This window comes from Aythya fuligula, chromosome 2 (assembly GCF_009819795.1).
Source record: "Aythya fuligula isolate bAytFul2 chromosome 2, bAytFul2.pri, whole genome shotgun sequence".
Classification (NCBI taxonomy): Eukaryota; Metazoa; Chordata; class Aves; order Anseriformes; family Anatidae; genus Aythya; species Aythya fuligula.
In genome coordinates this window covers 30,642,687-30,667,875 of record NC_045560.1, presented here as the reverse complement: position 1 = coordinate 30,667,875, position 25,189 = coordinate 30,642,687, and the positions used below count along the sequence as shown (strand labels likewise).

At 35.3% G+C, this 25,189-nt stretch overlaps 1 protein-coding gene across 1 annotated transcript in view; it reads left to right on the top strand.

Annotated features, from left to right (window-relative positions):
- The window catches only part of AGMO (alkylglycerol monooxygenase), a 197,587-nt gene that overhangs the window by 108,762 nt on the left and 63,636 nt on the right, over positions 1-25,189 (top strand). The window contains exons 11-12 of the mRNA XM_032180613.1: positions 4,228-4,310; positions 5,902-6,007. Of these exons, the coding sequence (XP_032036504.1) occupies positions 4,228-4,310; positions 5,902-6,007 (189 nt within the window). The remainder of the gene's footprint in view (positions 1-4,227; positions 4,311-5,901; positions 6,008-25,189) is intronic.

Here is a 25,189-nt window from a genome sequence, read left to right as displayed (position 1 = left end):
TATCTCATCTCATCTCATCTCATCTCATCTCATCTCATCTCATCTCATCTCATCTCATCTCATCTCATCTCATCTCATCTCTATTATTTTATTTAGTTATTTTAAACATGAGTTGGTTGTTAATAGTTTAAGAATCTTGCCTGTTAGCCAAAAAAGATGGATAGTGATATGCTGGGAGAAGATTCATGGAGATTTTTGAACTCAACCCCAACTCACAAAACTGCAGTTGTTTCCAGATAGCTTTTCTGTATTTGCCACAATTTACCTACTCTTCCTACTCCCAAATGGCATTGTGGTGTATTTCACCACAAATTTCTTGGTAGTCCTTGACTAGGACACAAATGAACAAACATTTCACACTTTTTTTTTTTTTTCTTGCATGTGAATATGATACATGTATCTATAGTGAAGAGTAACTTACACCTTCTACCTTCACAGTTCCCAGTAAGGCTCCAGCCTTCAGAAGGCAAAGGACTTAGGAAGTCAAAGGCTGAATCACAGTACTAAGATTTTACATTGCTATGCATTTGTGTGAGTTTGATGAGATTGCAAATAACTGCAGGTTGCAATTTAGATTCCTTCAGTCTTTCACATTCTGAGACACAGATGGTATAGACCCATAAGAAAATTTATAAAAGGCTACTCTTCAAAATCTTGTGGTTCTGAAGTGAGTGTCTGAAAAGGAAGACAAACAGAAATTGACCTCAAAAAGAGAATCCATATAATGTGATTGTACCTGGCTCTGGTAGCTCAAAATAATCAAAGAACCTCACATAGCATTTTAACCTAAAAGATAAAAGGTTGTTTATATGTGAATTTTATTTTCCTAAATCATAAGATTATTTCAGTTGTTTTTTCTGCTTCTATTACATTAAATTTCTTCTGCTATTCTGCTTCTAATACATTAAAATGTATTTCTGTTCCTTTTTTTTTTTTTTTTTTTTTTTTTCCCAGACACTGAGAAATTAATTAATCATGGAAATTAATCCATGTTTAAAACTTAATTTTGAATTTTTCATTTTGTCTCAATTTTTTAATCTGTGTATTTTTTTCTTCTGTGATTTGGTAAATTTGGTGAGTCAAATGATAACTTCAAGCTGTAGTTTTTCACGTGTTAGAGAGACTGTTTGAGTAAATTTAGTTTGCATGTTCATGGTCCAAATTCTTGAATTCTCTCCTTTATTTCATTGTGGAGAGAAAGCTGCAATCTGAATTACTATATTACAGTGTCAATGTTATCAAGCTTATCAAGATCCATCAAAAATGAATACAAATCCATCAAAAATGAATAATAAAAATATTTATTGTTTCCTGAAAAGATGTTAATTCTGAGAGTCTCTTTTGTGTTTTTGTTATTCGTTTTCTTACTTTTTTAGAAATGGAAACTAAAATATCTTTTAGGGAAAAAAAAAAAAAAAAAAAAAAAGAAGTTATGAGAGAAAACACCAGGAAAAATATGCCCACAATGTGTCTGTTTTGGAGAAGTGTTTCTATCACCCACTCAAATGCAAGACTCAATCTAGGAGAGTTTAGCCTGCTATACCTACTTTCACCTCTATACTTAATTTCTAGCTAATGGCAAGAAACAATCATTCAGTAAATGCAGTCTCCCACTGAGTACAGAGGAAGCTTAAATTAATAATATGGTTTTAGGCACTCCAGTTACATAAAGAAAGGTAGACTTAATCAGCTCCTCAGTTTTCTGAAATTGGAATAATAAGGAAACCCAGATGCCTAGGACTTAGCTGTTTGTCTAATGCTGGCCAACTCAGAACCAGTGGAAGGTCAGAAAAGTGTGAAAATATACAGATTTTTAAAACTGGAACTTGGAGACACTCGTATTCATTCACAACAGGTGCTGTTGGGTCCTTCCCTGAAGACAAACATTAACATTTATTTTTTTCAAAATCATTGTAGAGATCATTCCTTTTCTGCAAAGTGTGACTTTAAGCATATATTGTAAAGTAGCAACTACATGAACTCTTCAAAAATTACATGGCATCCTCAAAATTCGTATTTGATATTCAGTTTTCTTGTTACCTAAGGCTTTATGTTCCTTTCCTCAGAACAATGCTCTATCAGTCTAGGGACATTTTTAAGACAGTCTGTAGAAGCCAGTGCATTGCACTGGAAACACAAAGCAAAATCAGACACAGCTGGCCAGGACTAGTTTTTAAAAAAGGTGCAATTCTACAACTGAAAAGTGAGGACAATCTCTAAAGAGGAAAAAATCTTGAATTCCAGTCCCAGTTGCCTGGCAAATTCTTTTATCTGACAAGAAACAATGATTGAAAAACATAACAAAGCATTTCTACAAAATTTATGGGTGAGTTCCCTTATGCCTGTGCCTAATCATGTTTTTCTTTGCTTGCTTTACTTCTTGAATTTTTGTATGACCCAGTTTTTACAGGAAGCTGAATTGAGAGTTGAACTTACTGTGGCAAGATGATCAGTTTAAGAACTACTCTTTTTATTAAACTTAAATAGAGTCTGTGCTGTATTTTATAACAAAAATAATAAAAAAAATACTGTCCAAAAGTTTTGTCATTTCAACGCAAATTGCTTCATGTTGACAACTGAAAGTCTTTTAACCTTAGGAGAGCTGTAGAATTTTTGGATTCTAGAAACTGAAGTTTTCAAAAAGAGTACCTTTAATTTATTCTTTTACTGACATATTTTAAAACCTATATTGGGAATCTTAAATTGTATTCCAAACGATAAAAATGTTGATAAAAGTATAGACCCATCAGAGCATTTTGGCTTTCTTGATTTAAGCAAGAATTTCAAAACATAAGTGATATATTGAGTCTCCCCACGGTTCAATATGTAGTTCAATATCTTGTCTCCTGTGGTGACCAATAGCAGATGCCCAGGGTAAGAGTGTAAGAAAAGACTTTCTCCAAGTCTTCATCTAAGTAGACTACAATACATCAGTTTGAGATTTTGTAAGTTTATCATAAGGAAGGATGGAATGGACGGCAGTGGATCAATCCAGTAATTAATTTGATCTATCCTTGTATAAATCTGTGCAATAGAGTGATTTGTGAGAAGTGTGTTCTGGCTTGTAAACTACTGAGACTGCTGTTTAGTGTGCATGTTACTGGGATGTCGTTTTCTTTGTTCAGTTACCATTTGTTAAGGATATCCAAGTAGGTGCTTGTGATTCTTCTTTTAAACAGAACCCTACCCAGCTAGAGTGTATGGTTTGATGTTTTTTGCAAACATGGGCACTGTAAGTTCACACAGCTGTAAAACTTGAGATTATTCTCCTGTGGCCTCCCACACTCACAGATACTTTAGATACTTTAAAGGTAGGGGCCACCACTGAAGGAAAGTGGGCTTGTCACAGAGTGGAGTTTATTGAAATTAAGGCAGACATTCACAGATTTTTATTTTTTCAATTCCTGTAATCTTGAAGTACAAGATGTTGTTCGTAAAATTTATTGCTATTCAAACTAGAAAGGATTCTAGTATATAAAGGATTCTAGTATATAGTATATATAACTCAGCAAAATCTACTAGTTCTGTATTGTTGTTGTTGCTTCAGTGAAAAAAAAAAAAAAAAAGGCTTTTCAAAATAACTTAGATGTAAATGTTAAAGACATAAATCCTCATGCTGCTGTTTGTCCAAATGATAACACACATGTTAAAGTTTAAAAGTTTTAAGTCTGATTAAAGTCAATGGTATGAACTGAAGAGTTTTGCTGAACTGAGAAACAAGTGTTGAGTTTTCATGAAGGGACAATAACAATGTTGTTTCTTGTAATATCAGTGTTGTTTCTTGTTAAAATATGGTTATGTTGTCACATCATTTGAATTCTTAGTCTCACCATTTTTTTTTGTGTATGTTTGTTTGTTTGTTTTGTATTCATTGGGATTCATAGGTAGCAATTGTAAAGACGGTAATGTAAGATGAAGAAAAAGAAGAGGGCTGAGGTGGTTTTAACTTAGAGATATGATTGTTTTCTCTTGGACAAAGGCATAAGAGAATTAAATAACTTCAGGAAAACACATAGTACAGAAGGATATAAATTTATTATTTTGGACATAGTGGCAACTATAAAGGTGGTTACTGAAAATCTTTGTAAAATAAAACAAATTACCTCAAAAGTGAGTCAGTGGACATTAACATCACTGAGTGAGGAAGCTGAAACTGCTGTTCTATTAGGTTCAGTTTCTCTTTAGCAAATTAGTCTAAACTAATATTTTTCTATTTTTTTTTTTAAGGTGTTATCACAGGGAACTATTCTGCTGAGAATTTGCTTTATCATTCTGTCCCTGACGTCTTTTGGATTTCTTATGGAGAACAGGCAAGAGACAGAAGTTTTTTTCTTCTTCTATTATTAAGCATTATTTGTTATTATATGGAAATCTCGAGTGTGTCAAAAATATATTGATAAAGAACTATAAATGTACTCTGACATATATTTCTCCTGGAAAGAGTCCAGTGGAGGGCCACAAAGATGATATGGGGCCTGGAGCATCTTCCCTATGAAGAAAGGCTGAGAGACCTGGGTCTGTTCAGCATGGAGAAGAGAAGACTGAGAGGGGATCTCCTCAGTGTATATAAATATCTGAGGGGTGGGGGACAGAAGGATGTAGCCAACCTCTTCTCAGTGGTTTGTGGGGATAGGACAAGTGGCAATGGCTGCAAGTTAGAACACAGGAAGTTCTGCACTGACATGCAAAATAACTTCTTCATGGTGAGGGTGATGGAGCATTGGAACAGGCTGCCTAGGGACGTTGTGGAGTCTCCTTCTCTGGAGATATTCAAGGCCTGTCTGGACGCCTACCTGGGCAGCCTGCTCTGAGGAACCTGCTTTGACAGGGGGGTTGGAGCCAATGATCTTTCGAGGTCCCTTCCAACCCCTACAGTTCTGTGATTCTGTGATATATGTTTCTACTTGTTGACTAGAAGATAACACAAATAACCAATAAGTAAAACTAGGAGTACTCCAATAGCAATTAATGGCCATATTTATATTGCAGCACTGGCTGCCCATGTGCTCAAATTTGCTAGCATTTGTTGGGTCATCATCTCTGGTTTTGAGATTCTTGCATGCCAAAATGGCTTGAAGACTGGCCCAAGGCTGTTTAAGCTCAGACATATTGTATGTGTCCCATGTAGCACACCATGGGTGGCAGATAGATAGGCTGACAGTATATGAAAAGTGCATGGTATAGCTAAGACTAGACTCAAACTCATGTAAGGGATAGACCTTAGTCTAAATCTTTGACTTTAGACTAAATTTAGTCATTATGGTTTCAAATCAAATTGGTGCTTAAGAAAAACAACAGCTCAGTGAGACATACACTATGGAAGTAGTCCATATAGGCACTGTGACCCTACAGAAAAGTAAATAACAATTTTCTACAGAGAAACTATTTGCCCTGCTAAAACAAAAATGTATATAGAACCTTCACCGTTGTGCCACTTCTACTTTTGCACCTACTATTCTTTCTATTTTATTTTCTCAGAAAGGAATACCTTTTGCTTGTATGTACTGAAAGTTTATTTCAGAATAGGTAAAAGTCTGTCAATATACCAGAGATCTGTATTAACAGCCTTAGCAAAGTGAATTAGTAGAAATTTACAGAAATAGACCTATGAAAAGATTCTGTGCTATTCAAGTAGCAGTTTTCAGAATTTTGCTGTTGTAATTTTTCAAAAGACATATTTACACTTGGGTGAGTTCACATATATTCTTTGCATATATGTATTCTCACAGCAAATTTTAGTGTTCTAGCTGAACATAAAATCCATATGCCAAAATATAAGGTTAAGAGAGGTGACTTGATGCAAGTGCAGGACATCACAGACTATTTCTACATTCTCTATTTCACTCAAGTTAATAAAGAAGAAAAGATAGAACACTAACATGAATTATTTCTTGTTCTTAGGCCCAAAGCAGGAATTCTGGAAATCATCCGCTGCTCAGTCTTCTTAAGTGTATACAAACTTGGCTACTTAAGGAATCAGCTTACTTTGTTGGACTGTGCATATGAAGTAAGACATTTATTTTGAAGTATACTGTACTATACTGATGATCCTATATTACTATTGTTATTACTTTTATGGCATCCTTGCCTATGGCAGAGGGGTTGGGACTAGATGATCTTTAAGGTCCCTTCCAATCTGAGCTATTCTATGATTCATTCTGTTTTAGGAAACAAAACAAAAACAAAAACAAAACAACAAAAAAAAGATAACATTACATTTACATTTGGTTTCTTTATTTCCATTACTTTATTTGAATATAATACTTTTGTTTGTTTGTTTCTTAGTTACTTATTCCTTTCTGCCATTTACTTTTAAGAAAATTATTGTTTTTGCTACACCCCATGTACATTGAAAAAAAGTCAGAAAACTGTTTCTTTACATATCCTTGCAAAAATACCGAATTATTGCTATATGCTTTCACCAGAATATCAGAAGTGTATTTCTGAATTGGAATTAACTCACATTTCACTGGAACAAATCTGAAGAAATTTGGAGGCTGGAAAAGTTTCAAATACCAAATATATCACTCTGTACTTATACAGTACATCAGGAACAGACTTTTAGCCATTGACAAAGATAGGATACTGGATTAAATAGACCTTTTATCTTATTAGGTATGGTTATTTTTGTGTTCATAGGACATACTTTTATCCTGTTTGTGACTTTTGCTTTTTAATCTACACTGCTGGTAGTTTTTTGTTTTGTTTTGTTTTGTTTTTTGTTTGTTTGTTTTTTGTTTTCCTCAGCAAAATTGGCAATTCCTCTTAAAACAATTCTTTTAATATAATCTGAGTTGGATAACACTTAATCATTATTATGATTCCGATCAGAATGACATTCCCAAGCTACTTACTGCTGGTCAGATGCAAAGTTGGTTCTCAACAATGTTATGAATCTTGCTAGACTAATAGAACTGTTATCAGAAAGTTAATCTTTGGATTAAAACCAGAAAAATAAAATAAATAAAATAAATAATAAGGATCAAGAATCAGACCTGTTACTGGTGGAACTCAAAAGGATTCTCTTGACTTGCAAAATTTATAGCTGTTGATAACTTTTCTAATAGATTTCTGGTAGTCGTGCTGATTCTCCTGCTTTTCTCTGAGGTCAGGCAATAAGAGAATGGAAAAATACACTATACTTATGTAGGTCTTTTTTTTTCTTTTTTCTTCGGACAGGAAACAATAATTATTGGACAATATTTAAAGCCAGACAAATGCCACTAATCAAGAATGATTTTTTTCCCCAATATTGTTATTTTGTCAAAGCTTGGTGTGTAAATCAGAGTTCTTGAATTTCTCTGATAAGAGTCTGCCAGAACTCAGCAGATATTTTAAAGATTTTACTTGCTTAAATGTCTTATGGAAAATGTTTTTAGGATTTACTGACTAACAGATAGACTTGATGCAAAGACTTTTAATATTTGGCAATTAATTCTATCGTGCTAGCTCTGACTTTAGGTACTAAGGTATTCTAACTGAATTTGTGAAGAGTTATATGTCAAATTGTGGTTTCACCCGGCTGGCAGCTAAACACCACACAGCTCACCTAACTGAAACCCCTCCCTCTCTGAGATGGGGGAGAGAAACAGAAAAGTGAAGCCTGTGAGTTGAGATAAAGACAGATAGAGATTATTAAGACAGGAAAATAATAATATCAATAATAATAATAACAATAATGATGATAATAGTACTACTAATAATACTGTGTACAAAACAAGTGATGCACAATGTAATTGCTCACCACCAGCTGACCAATGCCCAGCCTAATCCTGAGCAGCTGGCTCCCCCACCCTGGCTAGCCAACCCTATATATCGTTTAGCATGATGTCAGATGGTATGGAATACCCCTTTGGTCAGTTGTCCTGGATCTGTCCCCTCCCAGCTCTTGCTGCACCCCCTGCATGCCCACTGGCAGAAGGAAGTGAGAAGCTGAAAAGTCCTTGGCTTGGTGTAAGCACTGCTCTGCAACAATTAAAACATCAACGTGTTATCAGCACTCCTAAAAGTCATTCAAAACATAATCCAAAACATAGCACCCTACCAGCTACTAGGAGGAAAATTAACTCTGTCCTAACTGAAACCAGGACATAAATATACCCTCTAAAATACCAAAAAATAAAAATAAAAAATAAATAAGTTGCATTTATTGCCTTGCTGAGTTGCATATGCATGAATAGCTCCCTTACTATGAAAGGAGTAGGAGCAAAATTTTCAGGTTGTTATTTCTATTGTTTGGAGGAAGCTAAATAGTTTCCTATTCTGTCATGAAGAAAATAAAATATTTCTTTTTCTGTTCTTTAGTTGTATCTGTCATTAAATTTTAACCTTTTTGCCCTCCCTATCTGTTCCCTCTTTCAGATGTACCTTCCTCTGATTTCTTGTGTATTTTTTCCTCTCCTTTATATTTGTACTTCTCTATGACTCTTTTTTTGGCACTTGTTTGGCACTGACTAGGTGGTTCATTTAAAATGAGAAACAGGAGAAACATGCTCACATTGTTTTGTTTGAAAACGCTTAATAAATAGGTGTCTTCCAAATCGTTTGCTCTTAATGCAACCAGAATAAATAATGCTTCTGAAGAATTCCAATATGTTAGTGCTAGAGAGTTGCATCTAATGTAATGGTAAGAAGCTTTAGTGATGTTTATGATGACATTAAAAAGTCTCCCATCTTAAATAATTGATTTACTGTCACCTGTTTTGCTCATGTACTGTCAATATATTATTCAATTTTTGAATTCAGGATAGGAAAGTTGCTATGGGCAGCTATGGGGTATAATGGTATCTACAAGAAAAGATTCTTGTAACAGTAGGGAAACTACTATAAAATTTTCAATTAATGTTGAAAAGTATTGAAATATTAATATTTTCAATTATTATTGATGTGATTGTTTTGATAGAAAGCATAATAAATGATTTATTTTTTTTTCCTGGAAATTATGTATAAAATTTGTCCTAAAAATTGTTTCTGTTTAACATTTATAGAGGTAATCTGCCCTTCATAATTAAACACAATAGTGTAGATAACTCTGAACATCTTGTGAGGTTCATAAAACAATTATTGCTGCATTTTTCCTGGTAATTTTTATCTGCTTGGTTTTCAATTTCCTTTGCTCTACTTCTTTTTCAAATCCAATTGCAATTTGTAAGAGGTATGGAATAAACCATTTATTTAATCTTTCTTTTCTTCCATCTATACATATTCCATCTTTACTACACATCCAAATTTAACTGACCTTAATCTTCTTAACATTACATTTTTAGTACTTATGGTCAGTAATATATTTAAATAATGTTCTTCTTACTTCATCATCCTTATTTGTTACCGAAAACTAATTCCTTCGTAATCCAATATTCATGGACAATAATAATGAATATAGGACACCACGTAAAAGAATTTATGTTGACTTTTTTTTTTTTTTTTTTTTTTTTTTTTTTTAATATATATAAAATGTATTTTAGTACACTTAGAGATAAAGAAAAATAAACTGCAAAAGGCATGATGGCAGTACTCAGTGCGTCTAGAATTTAACAAATAATTCTGTCCCAGCATTCTTAAGTTAATCATGCACATCACAGCAGGAAAGTGCAGAAACATTTTTTCCATACGTTATGTTGAATTGTTACTGAAAAATTATGTGACTCCTGTTAGTACATATTGTTTTTCTTGTGACCTTCTTCTTCATAAACTTGCACTCCTCGTTAATATTTTATAACCACTAAATAAGATTTCAGAAGTAAATACTATTTTTAACTATTTTTTAACCATTAAAAAAAGTGATTAAAACTTCAAATGATTGCCTGTTATGGGATTTGATGAAGGTGTGGTGTTGTAGTCATCTAAGTGGAGAGTTCCACAAAATTTAATGATACAAACAGCTAATTCCTAACTCATTCTTGCCCTGCTCCTAGTTCTGCAAATAGCTTTCTACCATTTTAATGAATTAGAGCAGCTCATAAACACATCTAACAATTATCAGAACTACAGCATGGGAGGAAGACCATCTGAGTTAAAACAAAAAAAGAAAATACAGAAATGGGAGAAAACTAGGAGAGAAGAGGAGATGAAAGAAGAAAGAAGCCTTTCTCATTTTGCCCTTAAATTAGCACAGGTGGCTGTGAAAAAAGCAGCCAACAACTGCAATCACATCAGGCAAAGCAGCTCCACCCTTTTGCTTCAGCCTCCTCCAAACTACCCAGCTAACTGGGTCACCAGGCTTTTCTGATCAATGCAGCCAAAGGTTTATCTTCATGTTAGTCAGTAGATACAACTTTCTTCAGAGCAAGAAAGTTTTGTAATGCTAAGACCAATGGAAGGTGGAAGTAAAATGCAGCTAAAGATAGGTAAGAAAGAACTATTGTTTTTGGTAAAGCTGTAATCTTTGTATGATTGTTTACTGTGTCCAAGCACTAATAAATATGATATTCCATGTTTTGAAATTATATATCAAATAATGTGATTACTAGTCTTGGTTCAATATGAAAACTATGTAGTTGTTTCTATTGTTAAAATATATAATTTTCATTACTATTATATTTGAATCCCTTCCAAGAGAGTTGTCTCTTGGTGTTCTTCCATTTTTGCAAAAACAATGATTAGAAGATACTAGAGTTAGAAAAATAATTTTCTCTTCTAATGGGAGGTGGAACTCTGCATATTTGTCAGTATGTATTTTCAGTTCTTTGTGCTATATGTATTTCATATTGATAGTTATGCAAAAGGAGTAGGCTCTGTGTTCTTTTGCTTTGTTGTTATTTTTGGTTTGGTTTGGTTTGGTTTTTGAAAGACATGGTGTTTAAGGAACATGAGTTTGATGAACTTAGATCTTGTGAGAATTCTTTTTTTGGGTGGAGGTCACAGGATACCTTGGTGGAGAGAGATATTCTATTTGACTGGATATAGACAGCAAACGTCTATAATACGTCTATAAACGGCTAATGTGTTTTGGTTCAACAGTCTGTGCTGTAATATCCTATACTAGTTAGTTTTCTTTAGGCTGATTATTTCATGCCTGTGTAATGTGATGATCATGTGTGTTACTAATGCCAAATCTTTTTTAGCCAGACTGGGTCTGGGATCTCCTAACCACCTGGAGGTAGCAAAAAAACTGAATGCTTGTGCATTCAGTTATGTGACAGTTCAGCAGGCACAATATGTAAAAATAAATCCGTGATGATGGTACACCTCTTCAAAGAGTTTCCATCCAACTGCTCTGGTTTGGCATCAGCCAGCATATTCCATGAGCTGATTTTGGTCAAGCACTGACTGTTACTTGACAGTACTACTAATGAGGAGCAATGAGTAGAAACGGGAGTCATTGACATGTTGTTGGAACTCTTGTCTCGAATATTTTCACCAACTCATAGTGGCTGCAAGTCAGTACTGAGACTCTTAAGCTAAAGGACGAGGATCTAGGAGCTGGAGAACAATACAGATGTCTATTTTGACATTGTTTATCTTTTACATTTGTTTTGGCTAAGTCCTTTTATCTGAGAGCAAGTCTATTCATCCAGACCCATTGTACACTGCAGCTTCCTGGGCAGCCTGGCTATGAAAGCATCTGCAGTTATGTATTCACTTATGGTTAGGAAGGATAAAGATATAGGACAACTGTCACTGGGGAAAAGAGAGAAAAAGGGAGGATGCATACCTCTGTGATATTTTAAATGCAGTACTTGTTTTCCATTTCTCATAGGCATGTGTTGCGTGACAAATACAACCAACTGTGGAAGATATATAGAGTCTTGTGCTGCAGGGCATAATTCAACCATTAACTAATGAAAACAGAAACGAACTTCTTTGTGGTCAAATTATTTATTTACTCCTCCAGAATATCTAAACTCTGTAGATGCAGCTGTTCTAAACATTTTTGGAGACAGTATTCTGTAGCAAACGGACTGCTCTGGTTTTCTGTGCAATTCTTGTATTCTTACAAGCATGTCAGCTAATTTGTCTGGATGAAATATATAATATCTCTTTATTAAAGAACTGATTTGCACTGTACTCTACATTCCACAGCAGTCCTTCTTAATGTGATATATTGCCATACAACTTACTTCTCCTTTCATCATACAAAGATTTGCTGTTACCTCACTTGTTTCTTAGTGTAATTTACTAGCGTCAGAATACTGACTTATGAGTACTGACTTAAAACAAACATTTACTCATAAGAACTTATTTCCACATCAACGATAGTTTTCTGCTCTGTAGCATTTTTCCTTGGTCGCTCATTATGATCATCTGTGCCACATTTCAAAGTGCAGCATATCCTATATTTGGTTTCCATTAAGGTGAAAGCTTCATGCCCTGTGCTATGATTTACGACCTCAGCATTTAGACAGTCTTAGTGCTCTAACTAGATTGGCTGGTGTATTTGAAATGTATTTTAGAAATGAAGCTGGGGATAGAAGGAAACTACTGCTTTATGATAAAAAGCCTTGTCAACACACATGGAATTAAATAAACACGAGTTGTAATCTGTATTTTCTATGTTAGACTCATTCAGAAAAGTCTGCTATACCACGCAGTGGACTGGACTTTTAATATTCCTGACAACTACCCTAAAGGGAATAATGTCCCTTAGAAAAAGTCACAGTAAAATCTGGCAGTAGATTAAGTTAGTTTCCATTTAGGTGTGACAGCAGAGTTGTTACTGATTTTAGATTTAGCCAGTTTGAGAGTCGGCTTCACCACCATCAACTACAGACTATGATGTATAGTTCCAGATGCTTTGGCCAATTGACCGTAAAATTGCTCCGCATTTCTGGCAGAGCAGCCAAGCTGGAGCTTTTAAAATCTCTACTCCCTGAGCTCAACACCCTCCCCCTCTGCTTAAAAGCTGCTCATTATTCTTCTTCTGCCCACTGATCTTAGCAAAAGAAAAACTTCTGGAATCAATTAGAAGTGTCTGCACTTGATGAGATTTGCACGTGAGTTTGGAATTGTGAGGCTTTGATAGTGTCAGCCAACAGCTGCAGTTTCAGGTGGTAAAATCGGGGAAGGAATTTTCCAGGGTTTATTTACAATCATAAAATAAAACAAAAATCAAGACAAGTTGGAAACCATCTAATGTGTCATTAAAATGAAGCCTGAATTGGGCTATATATTTTGTCTGAAAAAAAGTAAACCAGTTGTTTATTATCAGGATCTTTTCAATTATCTTGCAATTATTAGGCTGTATGGACTGGTTGTAATAAAATGCAAGCTATGGCCTGCTTGCTGTAGTTTTGACTATGAAAGAGGCATCTGCTATTACTTTTGTCACTTTAATTGCTTGACAAGACAGGAAGGTAGTCATACTTAATAGAAATCAGAAGTGTAGTCAAAGATGAAGCAAAGGTGCAAAAAATATACACATTCACATATACTGTCTGAAAATGTTACATTTCATTTTCAGCTACTGCTAAATAAGTAAATAGAAAGGTAATGTTCACATTGATAATTCTAGTTTATTTTATGACAATTCTGAGTCCAAAGCAGTTACGTATTGTCTTGTATCTTAATGCAACATTTACATTTCAAAGATAAGTCATGCCAAATGAAATTACTAATGTTCAGTTATACATCTGAGTGTCCTGAAGATGAAATTGTGCCATTTCATGCACATTGTCACTAATTTGCATTGCAGACTGGTTTGGCTCATAAGTCAAAGAATAATTTTTCTAAAAGCTAGGAATGCCACAAGCCCCATCAAACTGCATTCTTTTCTACATCATAATAACACATGGATTATAATAGAAATATTCTCCATAGCAGTGAATTGCTTCATTCGTATAAATCTATGGTGACAACTGAGTTACTCCACATGGGTCTATGTGTCTGTGCAATTATGACTCCAGTAGAACAGCACTTTTGTTGTTAACGCATAAACACATTTTTGTTTCATACCTGGATTTATCCTGTGGAGGTAGCACTATTAGGGGAAGCCATACTGTAATTATTATCTTTCTCACTTTAAAGAGAGATAAAAAATCAGCCTAAAAATAAGTGCTTTCATTGAGAGGTCTCTTGGAGGATTCCTTGTTTGTAGTATAGTCATCTGCGCATGCGCTGAGGCATCTTGGCATCGCTATTTTAGCAGTGCATAAACTAGAGTGAGAGGCAGGCATAGGGGTGGACCTTGCCTGCTTTGTATTCTGTAGGGGTGATGCAAATGCAGTCAGAGCAGGTTCATGTTATTTGATATAGCCAGTGTGATCAGTTTGTACTTTTTTACTTATTTTATGTTCAAAGTTGATTTAACATATAGCATAAGATAACAAGACAAAGTCAAAGGTAAGAGGACTGAGAGGCACTGGCTTACTTGCTGAGATTCTCCACTCATGCACATGCTGGGGGAGAGGCAGAAAATGCCTGCATCAGACTGTGTCCCCCCAGCTGTGCGGAGCACACTGGATAGAGGAGCCTCCTGGCCTCACCACGTATGGCCAGTGTGTATGTTGGCTCTGTGGCATAGCTGTTGTTAACCTATAGAACTCGCATGCATCAGTGAGTTTAGTAGGACTACCGAATGTGGAAAACTTCTTAGTAGACTTCTTGCCAAAATCAGATAGCCTGCCACCAAAACCACTGCAATTGGCAGGTTGGAACTGTCCTAACTGTGCCTGTGTTACCAAGACCATGAAGGCAGATGCCTTAGTTTGAATTTTATCCTCAACACAACATGCAGAATTAGCTTTTAGGAGATGACAGCTTTAATTAAGCCAGCTATTTTTGATGCAGAATAAATCTGTGTTTGGCAGATACAAAATGGCCACAAAGAACCAGACTAGTGTAAAAAGCATTTTGGATATTTTTATATCATGAGATTTAAATAGATAAAACCAAACTGTAGAAAAGACAGGCAAAGCAAGGCTACCCAAATTTGTGTGTCTTGTAGCAGAGGTGGAGGTACAAGTTTATTCCTCCTGAAAGTGTCCTATTTTACTTTGTAGGTAGGAGTAAATGGAACATGGCAGCTGTGAATATTTGGCATTTGGGGAATATAATGGCTGTGTGGGACCCACAGAATCAGACTGTAACGTAAGCTACAGGAGAGTCAAACACATGTTTTTAGGAACGAACAAATTAACTTAAAACATTCTATAGTACATTTTATTAAAATTGATTATTGGACTTTTATTTATTTACTCATTTTTTGCATAGTCCATTTTTGACAGTAGCTTTCAATGAAGAACAAAGGAGAAACAGCACAAATTGAGATTCTCTTTGTTAGTAACACCTGAAATAACCACTGAAAACTGGTTTGTGATGTTTGGGCTGTTGTATGCTGAATTCTACCTAGATAGTACTTATTAATCTATTGCTCACTTTATCTGTGCTGTATTTTATTTTTTATTACTGTCTTGTTTTATCATTCTTTTGTATGAATTATCTTTTCTGTGATGTTTAGAATAAGGGAATCTAGAAAGCAAAAATACTGTATTTATTACTGTATATATATTTCAATATTACACAAGTCAAAGAGAATGTCTTACAATTTCCTTTTCTTGCCAATGCTAAATAAAAATTGCCTGATGAAAGAAGATTAGCAACTGGTGTGTTTAACAACTGATTCCTGAATGCAGAACCTACAAAACACTTTGTATACTCAAAAGTTGGAAATAGGTATTATGGGGGGGAAAAAAAAAATACATACAAAGTTCTAGTTATTACTTGAAACTAAGGCAAAATAATACAGATCTCCCCTCCAACAGTGATCACGTCTGTCTTGACAGAATTGGTTTATCTTCATGTGAAGCCCATGAAATGCCCAGAATAAACTGTTTATTTTTCAGATTAGAAGCCAATACACAGTTGAAAAGGTCTGGTTTTGGTTTAATATTTTAGATTCTGTGGAGAAAAGGTTACTAAATTTTTTCCTTAGCTATTACCTGAATTCATTGCACATCTGTATATGACTACAAATCCAGATGTAGTTATTTCTCTTCTTGTTGACTTCATGTAAGTTGGCTACAAAAAAACAGTCAAATATTAGGTAAAAAGTGGTGGTTAAGCAGACTGTTAAGAAACAGAATCTGGCAGTTAACTGAATTGGTTTATATCTATGTATCCCCATACCTATCTTAACTTTCCTTTGTCTTCAAACAGTCTAGTTACAAAATTTGGGGGCAGATACCTGTCTTTCTGCATACATAAAAGGGCCTACTTCAATTATAGATCAGTAGTGAACAGAGCTGTCATCATCCTAGTTGAGTTCCTGATCATTTCTTTTCCCTGACTTTCAAATGAAGTCAAATTATCTTTTGTTTTTATTGTTTAATATTGTCTTTTTTTTAGTGTGTGTGTATGTGTGGGCTTCAACTGAGTACTTTTTAGCATAGTATGAGCCTAATTCTAATATCTTACTGAGTTGTCTTTGCTCATCTTTGCTCCTCATGACTGTATTGGTCTACAACAAGCCCATTCCAAATATCTCAAAAATACTATTGGAAGTGTTAATTAGCTTCTGGGATTATTTAGGCCTCATTAAAACACATCTCCAGACCATATAATGTGTCAAAAGCAGGAATTCAGCTGTCACAGACTTGTAAATGAGACAGAAAAATGTGTTACCAACATATCAGCAACTGAGATAACAGCTTCATAAATTCTAAAAATTAGGGGACAACTGAGTATAATTTGCCATGACCTCTGAACAGAAGTCTGGAAAGTGCAGTTGACTGATAACAATGGCATATGCTTTTAAATCTATCTAAACACTGAAAAAACATTTGAGACTTTCCTAAATGAAGGGGTCTGGTTTTCAACTTTTATTTCTGTCTTTATTCATTATCCCTTTAATTTCTTTTGATATTTTTTTCTTTCCAGGTGTGAAAAAGGAAAAGATAATAGAAGGAGGTGATTTAATGTTAAGACTTTCGTGGTTAGAGGAATTCGTTTGAAAAAACAAACAAACAAACTTGAAATATTAAGAGCAGAAAAACAAATCTTATTCATGAAATTTTCAAAAACAGCAATTCTAATGAGTTTTAGAAATTACGTATTTGTATCCTAGACCAAGTTTGCTGGTTACATCAGTTTTTATCGCCACCAGTAGCCACACAGTAGTGAACATGTTTTGTCCTATCAATTTGCTGAATATTCAAGTAGATCATTCCAGTAGAGTTATAAGTCTTTTCTGACCACACTGTCATAGCTCAATGTGCTCTGCCTCATTGACTCAGGTAGTAGAGAGAGCTGTAGGAAAACTTATTTTCTAGTTCACTAACCAAATCAAAATGGAACAAAACCTATAAAAGGATTAGAGGTCCACAAAAACTGGAAATCTTTTCACTACTTTTGCAAAATAGAAGACAAGCACAAATAAGTGGGAGGTTGGAGGGAATTATTAGAATATTTCTGTCTACTTAATACATTTTTATTTTGCTCTTCAATTGTTTTTGTTTTTGTTTTTTTTTTTTTTTCCCCCTATCATTACAACAAAAGAATAGCCAAAATCCAAAAGGAATTATTGCTTGAAATAAAACCATCTCATTCAAACTTTTGTATTTAGTATAAAATCAAAAGTCTTCAACTTTCTCTAAGTTCATTAATAACAAAATCATACATTTAGAGAAATAAATTGAGTAGATTGTACCATCTCTACTTCCAAGAGTTAGAGAGAGAATAGTGAACGTTTTGTCTGAGTGACTACATGAGGACCTTGATGTTGAAAGTGAGAAGATTTCAGTTAGAGAGCCTGGATATTAAAAAAAATAAACTGTCTGGCAAAAGACTGGCAACTGTCAATTTTAACGCAGTTTTAACACAACTTAGAATTGGTAGAATATTAAGGCCTGGGATTTAGCTCTTTCACCCTGTTTGATTCTGTCTTGATACTTTGCTTACTGGAAGCTCAGTTGAAAAAAAAAAAAAAACGTATTTCGGAAGTGAGAAATTTTCAGAAGAGGCTACAAGAAGATCTTAGGGGAAAAAAAAACCAAACATCTCTTACACAGTGTTACTCCGATTAAGAACAGCGATAGAACAAATACAGTTGGAGAGCCTTAATTTTTATATAAATTGATGTCATCCTAACTTCATTTTCAAGTATCTAATTGGACTATCTAAAGTGATAAATTTGCTAATTTCTGCCAAGTTCTTAGAAAAATCTCAGTCCCCTGCCCCTTCCAGTGAAGTAACACTGACAGCTCAACTGCTGGCTAGTGGAGAGTTAAGAACAGGGAAAACAGAATCATTAATGGATCCAGGTTTATTCTTTTGGCTTTGTAAACTCTGTGGCTTTCAGAACATATTAGTATCAAATAAAAATCTATAGCATTGGATTGCAAAACTAACAAAAAATAATAGCTGTGAAAGCAGCATGCAAACAAAACTCTCCATTCTCCTGGACAGTCCACATAAAATCTCCCGTTAGCTACTTTACCTCCTCTGCTGTTTTATTTTGATCTTTACATAGATGAAATTCTGTGGACTTTGTGATTTTATTTTGCTTTGTAATGTGCAGTAATACATACTGTTAAACCACACAAAAGCATATTGCAACTGTAAAATTTGCATGTGTTAGATTGCATGTATTTAGGCCTATATGTCAGTAATTTCAGAGAACCCATAATTCATTTGGCAGTGGAGATTCTGATTTGCAGAAGTGTTCATGTGCAGACAAATGTTTGCCTCCTGTTTTAGGCTGTCTTTAGAATACAAATAGTCTTGGAAAAAAATATAGTAGAAAGGCAACTGTTCTGTTAGTTTAGTTGTAAAGAACTGAAGCTATGCTTAATACAGACAAAGATGGATCTTTTGCCAAATGTCCATCTGTTTGAAGGAAAACTGCTAAGACAGGCCACACGTTTCCCTTCAGGCCAAGGTGCAGTCCTTTTTGAAAGGAGACTTAGAAATTGGTGGCCATAAAGTATACAGTCAAATGTAGCATTATTACTGCTGGGGGAGAGAAAAATAAAATCAAATAAAATGCATATTCAAATATTAGCCAGGTCAACAGCAGGATGAAAGGAAATGACAGTGGGAAGACTTGGTAGACCATCTCCATGCCATTCAGGGCACAGCTGGTCCAAAGAAGTTGCTTCTGTGATTCCATGCCTGCTATATTATAAAATTAATGTATTACAGGAAATGAGAGAAGAGCCTTGTGTTTAGAGAGCTTTACATGCATCCTTTGAGCCCAGCAGCCCTGATTTCTGAAGTATATAGTCATCACGTCTTTGCAGACAGATTATCTCTTTATAATTTGGAGACAAGGCTGAGGAACCATGGTTGGATATACTGTAGGCACGTGCTTATTATATTTCTCAGTGTTCGTGAGTTCCTGAATTGCTGTTTTAAGCTTTAATGTAGTTTTGGGTTGGTGTTTTTTCCCAAAGTACAGAGGAAATGTTGCTTTTGTTCTTATTAATTATCTTAAGTTTTCCCCCTTCAAATTTTTTGAAGTAGTCAAAACTGCAGTTTCGACTAATGTTGTATTTATGCTAGGTAAGAATGCTGTGTGACTTTTTACCATTTCCCTATTACAGTTAATGCAGTCCATCTTACTGAAACCAAAAAGCTATTGCCATATACCTCTTAAATTATTCTCAAGCTGCCAGCTGTGCCATTTGGCTTTGATCCTTTCTTTCATTGTAATTGTCATGCTGAAATATAAAACTAAAATATATGCTGCACCAAAATGCCACTTTTTCATATTTTGGAAGATACTCATCTTCTTGAGATTTCTGTAGATTGTACATGCTATTAATAGTCTTCTCTATGTGCTATTGCTGCCATCAAGTGTAATTATATAATTATGCATATGTAACTGCTCATGTACTGTACCTTTTAAGGAATGCCAGCTCTCTGGAGCTCATTCTCATACAGTGTTTTCATACCACTTAGCTTAAAAATAATGCTTAGCATTACATGAAACACATGAAACACTTCATTGTTTTATTTTAATGGGAGCTAAAAAATTGAAAAATTCTGGTTGTATATGCACTTTGAAGTAAGTTGCTGAGTGGAAGAATAGATTGCTTTGTTATTAAATGAAATTTGGTAGTTCAGTGACTTGCTTTTCTGTTTCGGTTTGCTCTTACTGTTAAGATAACAGAGAAAAAATGTAGCATCATCAATGTAAATAAATACCCCCTTTAATACAAACAATTAGATTCTCACAAGTCACAAGTGTTATTACATGCTCAGATAAACATCTCTAAAATATTTTCCTTGCCAATCAGGTTTAAAAAAAAAATGCTTTCCAGGTACGATTTTTTTTTTCTCTCTGTTTCAAACCATTTAGAGGGAAAAGCACATTTCTGCTGTTAATTTTATGCTTTAGATATATTACTCTTACCATTCATATGTTTTTGACATTTGCTGTATTGAAGAGGTCCTGAAACATAGAATCATAGAATCATTAGTGTTGGAAAAGATCTCCAAGATCATCTGGTCCAACCATCACCCTAGTACCAATGGCACTAAACCATGTCCCTAAGCACCACATCCAACCTTTCCTTAAACACCCCCAAGGATGGTGACACCACCACTTCCCTGGGCAACCCGTCCCAATCCTTGATTACTCTTTCTGAGAATGTCTCCTAATTTCCAACCTAAGCCTCCCCTGGCTGTTCCTTCTAATCCTATTACTAGCTATCCGTGATAAGAAGCCGGTCTCCAGCTCCCCACACTTTCCTTTCAGGTACTTGTAGAGAGCAGTAAGGTCTCCCCTGAGCCTTCCTTGTCTCCAGACTAAACAACCGCAGCTCCCTCAGCCACTTCTCACAGGACTTGTGTTCCAGGCCCTTCACCAGCTTCGCAGCCCTTCTATGGACATGCTCCAGGGCCTCGATGTCCTTCTTATACTGAGGGGTCCAAAATTGACCACAGTACTTAAGGTGCGGCCTCACCAGAGGCCAGGAGTACAAGGGGATGATCACTTAATTCCTTCATCCAAATCATCAATAAATTGAAGATCTTGCTGCCCCTTCACTCTACAGTAGCAAATCAATATTTTAATGCACTGACGAAAGACTGGGCTGCAAGTGGCTATACTTCATCAATACTACCAGTATTTGCCAAAGGGAATAAGACTTATTTTTTTTCAGGAGCATTCTGGGCAGGCATTAATGAAATATGGCAATTCTGTTTGCAAAAATGTTTATACTGGAGATATGAGAAGACAAGGCTTTGGATGAGTATCCTGTATGTGTGAATGAATAAGAGTGATTATCTTGGGTATATCATTTAGAATGAATCTGCACATCTGGATGTGGTGATCTCAGGAGAGATGGAAATCAAGATGGGCAGACAAACAGTGATGATATCTGTTTTATAGGGAAAGAAGGAGGCAAAACTTACTTGAAAGCAGAATATATAAATAATTTCAACTATATGTAACCTAATCTGACTATCAGACACAAATATCAGGAAGGCTACAATGTAGTTTGTAAGGCTTAGAAGGGAAGAGTCTTGGCAAAGAGTGGAATATGCATGGAAATGATAGAGTTTGTGTTGGAGGTAATATTATCTAGAGGATTAAAAAAGCAAAACAGGGACATAGCTTGCACAAAAAAAAGTGATGTATCTAAGCCACATATAATGGCAGAAAAAACAGTGTACCTACTGACCATAATGGTATGAAATGGACTTTTATAGATTTGTACAAGATCTAAACAATAGATATTTTGAATAAAAGAAAAAACAAATATATTTTATTTGAAGAAAAAATCCAGATATACAATAAATAGATTTCTTGCTGAGAATTTTTCTTGCTGAGAATATTCTTGCTGAGTTTGCTCAGTAATGTGACTTACTTATTTCAGTGCACGTGAAAATGAAATTTCCTGGCAACTGGAACCAAATGTGGTCCCTGATCATGCTGCAATAGATTGCTCTAATACCACAAACTATTGCTATTGTCAGAAATAATCAGTTGAGGATTTACGTGTGGCATAATTATTCTTCAGCCAGCACTGTCTCTGGAAAAGCCAGAATAAATTGAAGTAGTTGTGAGAATACAGTAAACAATGCTGATGACAAATTAATAGTCAGAAGATGTAGAGATCAGTGCTCAACAGGAGTTAAATCTTTGCTATTAGCTGTCCTGCCTGGTATACACTAGAATATATAGACGCTGACATGTATATAGAATACAAATATATGGTATATATAGTGTGGGCAAAACTTAATTACTTATCTCTCTACACACACGCTTATACACATACATGTACATAGAGGAGGGGAAAAACAGTGTCTCTATGAATGAATATATGAAAAATAAAGAAAGGTTTCAGGAGAGAGCTTAAAATGACTGTATTGCTAGTGAGACTTGAGGAAAATGGGAGTATTTCTGACTGGAAGAAGGGAGAAAATAAATTTAAGCTGTGTGAAAGGATGTAATAAAAAGGAAAGGAGAAAGCAGTATGGTTTGTCAGGTAAATGGGAAAATGTTATGGGAAAAACTATTGCTAAATTGTATTGCTATGGCATTTTTAGGAGTCAAACATCAATAGTTATTCACAGGATTGTTCTCACATAGTTCTAATAGGTGAAAACTGGTAAATGCAAGGTGAAAATTAAATCTACACAACATGCTTAAGGAGTTTCTTAACAGCAAATTTGGTATAGTTTTGAAAAAGAGCATTCCGAAGGAGTTTATCTGACTTCTTGATTTTCGAAGAGAATAGAAGTGTAAAAAGACTTATAGACAAACATTTATGGTGAAAGTAAATGTTACAATGTTACACACTGAAGTTTTTTTTTTGTTGTTGTTTTTTTTTTTTTTTTTTTTTACTCCTCAAGGATCTATGCCTGGGTGAATGGTTCTAAAGTTTCACTGTGAACAAGTGTAGAGAGTGTGTGTATGTGTATGCATTAATTTAATATATGCATGTGCTTTCAGAAGTAGAAGACATCACACATAGAATAGATTTCATAACTTAGATCTCAAAAGATCATAGAACCCAGCTGAAATCACAGAATGGTTTGGTGTGGAAGGGACCTTAAAGATCATCTAGTTTAAGTTAAAGATCATCTAGTCATCTAATCTCTCTCCCATGGGTAGGGACACATGCCACTAGACCATGTTGCCTAAAGTCACATCCATTCTGCCCTTGAACACTTCCAGGGATGGGGCTTCCACACCTTCTCTCGGCAACCTGTTCTAATGCCTCACCACCCTCATAGTAAATAATTTCTTCCTAATATCTAATCTAAATTATCTTCTTTTAGTTTAAAACCATTCTCCCTTGTCTTATGCCTACAATCCCTGACAAAGAGTCCCTCCCCAGCTTTTCTGCAGGCCCCCTTCAGGTACTGGAAGGCCGCAAAAAAGACTCCCTGGAGTCTTCTCTTCTCCAGGCTGAACAATTCCAGCTCCCTCAGCCTGTCTTCGTAGAAGAGGTGCTCCAGCCCTCTGATCATCTTTGTGGCCCTGCTCTGGACTCGTTTCTTGTTCTTCTTGTGCTGGGGGCCCCAGAGCTGAATGTACTACTGTAGGTGGGGTGACATGAGAGCAGAGCAGAGGGAGAGAATCCCTTCACTCAATCTGCTGGCCATGCTTCTTTTTATGCAGCCCAGGACATGGTTGGCAAGTGCATGTCCCGGCCCAGGTGCAGAACCTTGCACTTGAACCTCATAAGGTTTGCACAGGCCCACCTCTTAAGCTTGTCAAGGTCCCTCTGGATTATCTGGAATCTGATTTCTGGAACCTGAAATGATTATCTTCATGAAAAGTAGTGCAGCAGGAAGACTTTGAGATCATCATAATAAAACTTGCATGTGGTATTACTATTTTTAAATAGCCATAGTACTGACTTTGTCTGTTAGAGAAAAACATAACTTGGAAGTATTTGCATCTGACAGTGATCTATTTTAAGTAAAAGAGGAATATTGTTTAGCTGCTAGTGCGAAGTGTGAATATTGTGATTGGCTACTGCACCAAAACTAGCAGACAGGTAATATGTGGAGAGCAAATGAATTGCTACTGTGTAAGCTTAAAACTGTAGACGCAAAAGCTAAAATAATATTTACCTATACATGGTATAAAGAATCTTTATTGGCAACTGGTATTCACAGACTATTTGAAAGGTGGTATTGGCCAGACACAAGTTATTTGGCAGAGATCTTGGTAGTATATATTTACGGAGCCTGTCTGTATAAGGATGCTGGCAGGTTTACCCTGATTTCTATTCCAGGTGACAAATTTCTGTCCAAGCATTTGAGTGATCAAATATTTTCCACTGGAATCTGGGCACTGTAAAATTTCTGAAGCTGAGTAGAAAAATTGCAGGATTTGTTTAAACTATAATAGCCTCTGCATACCAGTGTGATGGCAAAATATTTCCACTTGGACAACACCAGGGTGAACTGTGCTGAATTGAATTAAACATTTTTCTGGAAGACTGATGGTATTTTGTTGCCACTTGTCAATGGCATCTTCTTTTAACCTACAAGTTGTGATCACTGTACTCTTCAGTTAATTTCTCAGTGAAAATTAAGCAACAGCAATGGAAAGTAGTGTTACACTAACTTTTTCTACTAAAGCAAAGAAATTGGTCCAAACCAGATGAAAGCTATACCATAACCACATTAGCTTATTTTTTTCCTATGCAAAGCCAATTAAGAAATAGAACAGTTTCCATTAGTTTATTTGTCTTTCCTGGAACAATTACAATTGCTAAACTATACAAATGTGGAGTCTCCCCTTGTGACAGGTTGTTTAAATTTATAACTTAAGCTAGCATTTCCATCTCCAATGAAAGCCAAACAGACATTTAATTATGGTGCGTGACATTTCTGACTAAAATAGAGCCAACAGAGCCTGTCAGACAGCCCTCATTGTTCATGAATTTTGAACAAATTGGGGATCTGTGAATTTATAGCCAGGTTTTTCTCTAGTATTGTTTAAAATAGCACACATGGAAAACACGCCATGGGTATGTTGTAATTCAGCTTTAATGATGTAACACTTGGTTTCAGTCAGTTGTTACTGCAATCCTCCAACACTGGTTTAGTGCTTCAGACATTGCATGTTCCTTAGCAATTATAGTCCAGCTTTCAATAATGGCTGTTGGCGGGATATCCACAAGTGAAGTCATAGCAATTTTGAAAAAGAGCTAATAAAAATACACCTGCCTTGTAGTGGAAAATGAGCCTTTAATATCTTTACTTTGAAGTTGAGAGAAGCCCATAGCATTAACTAACAGATACCAGTATTATGATGCAGTAATCCACTTCCCCAGGGGAAGTCAGGGAT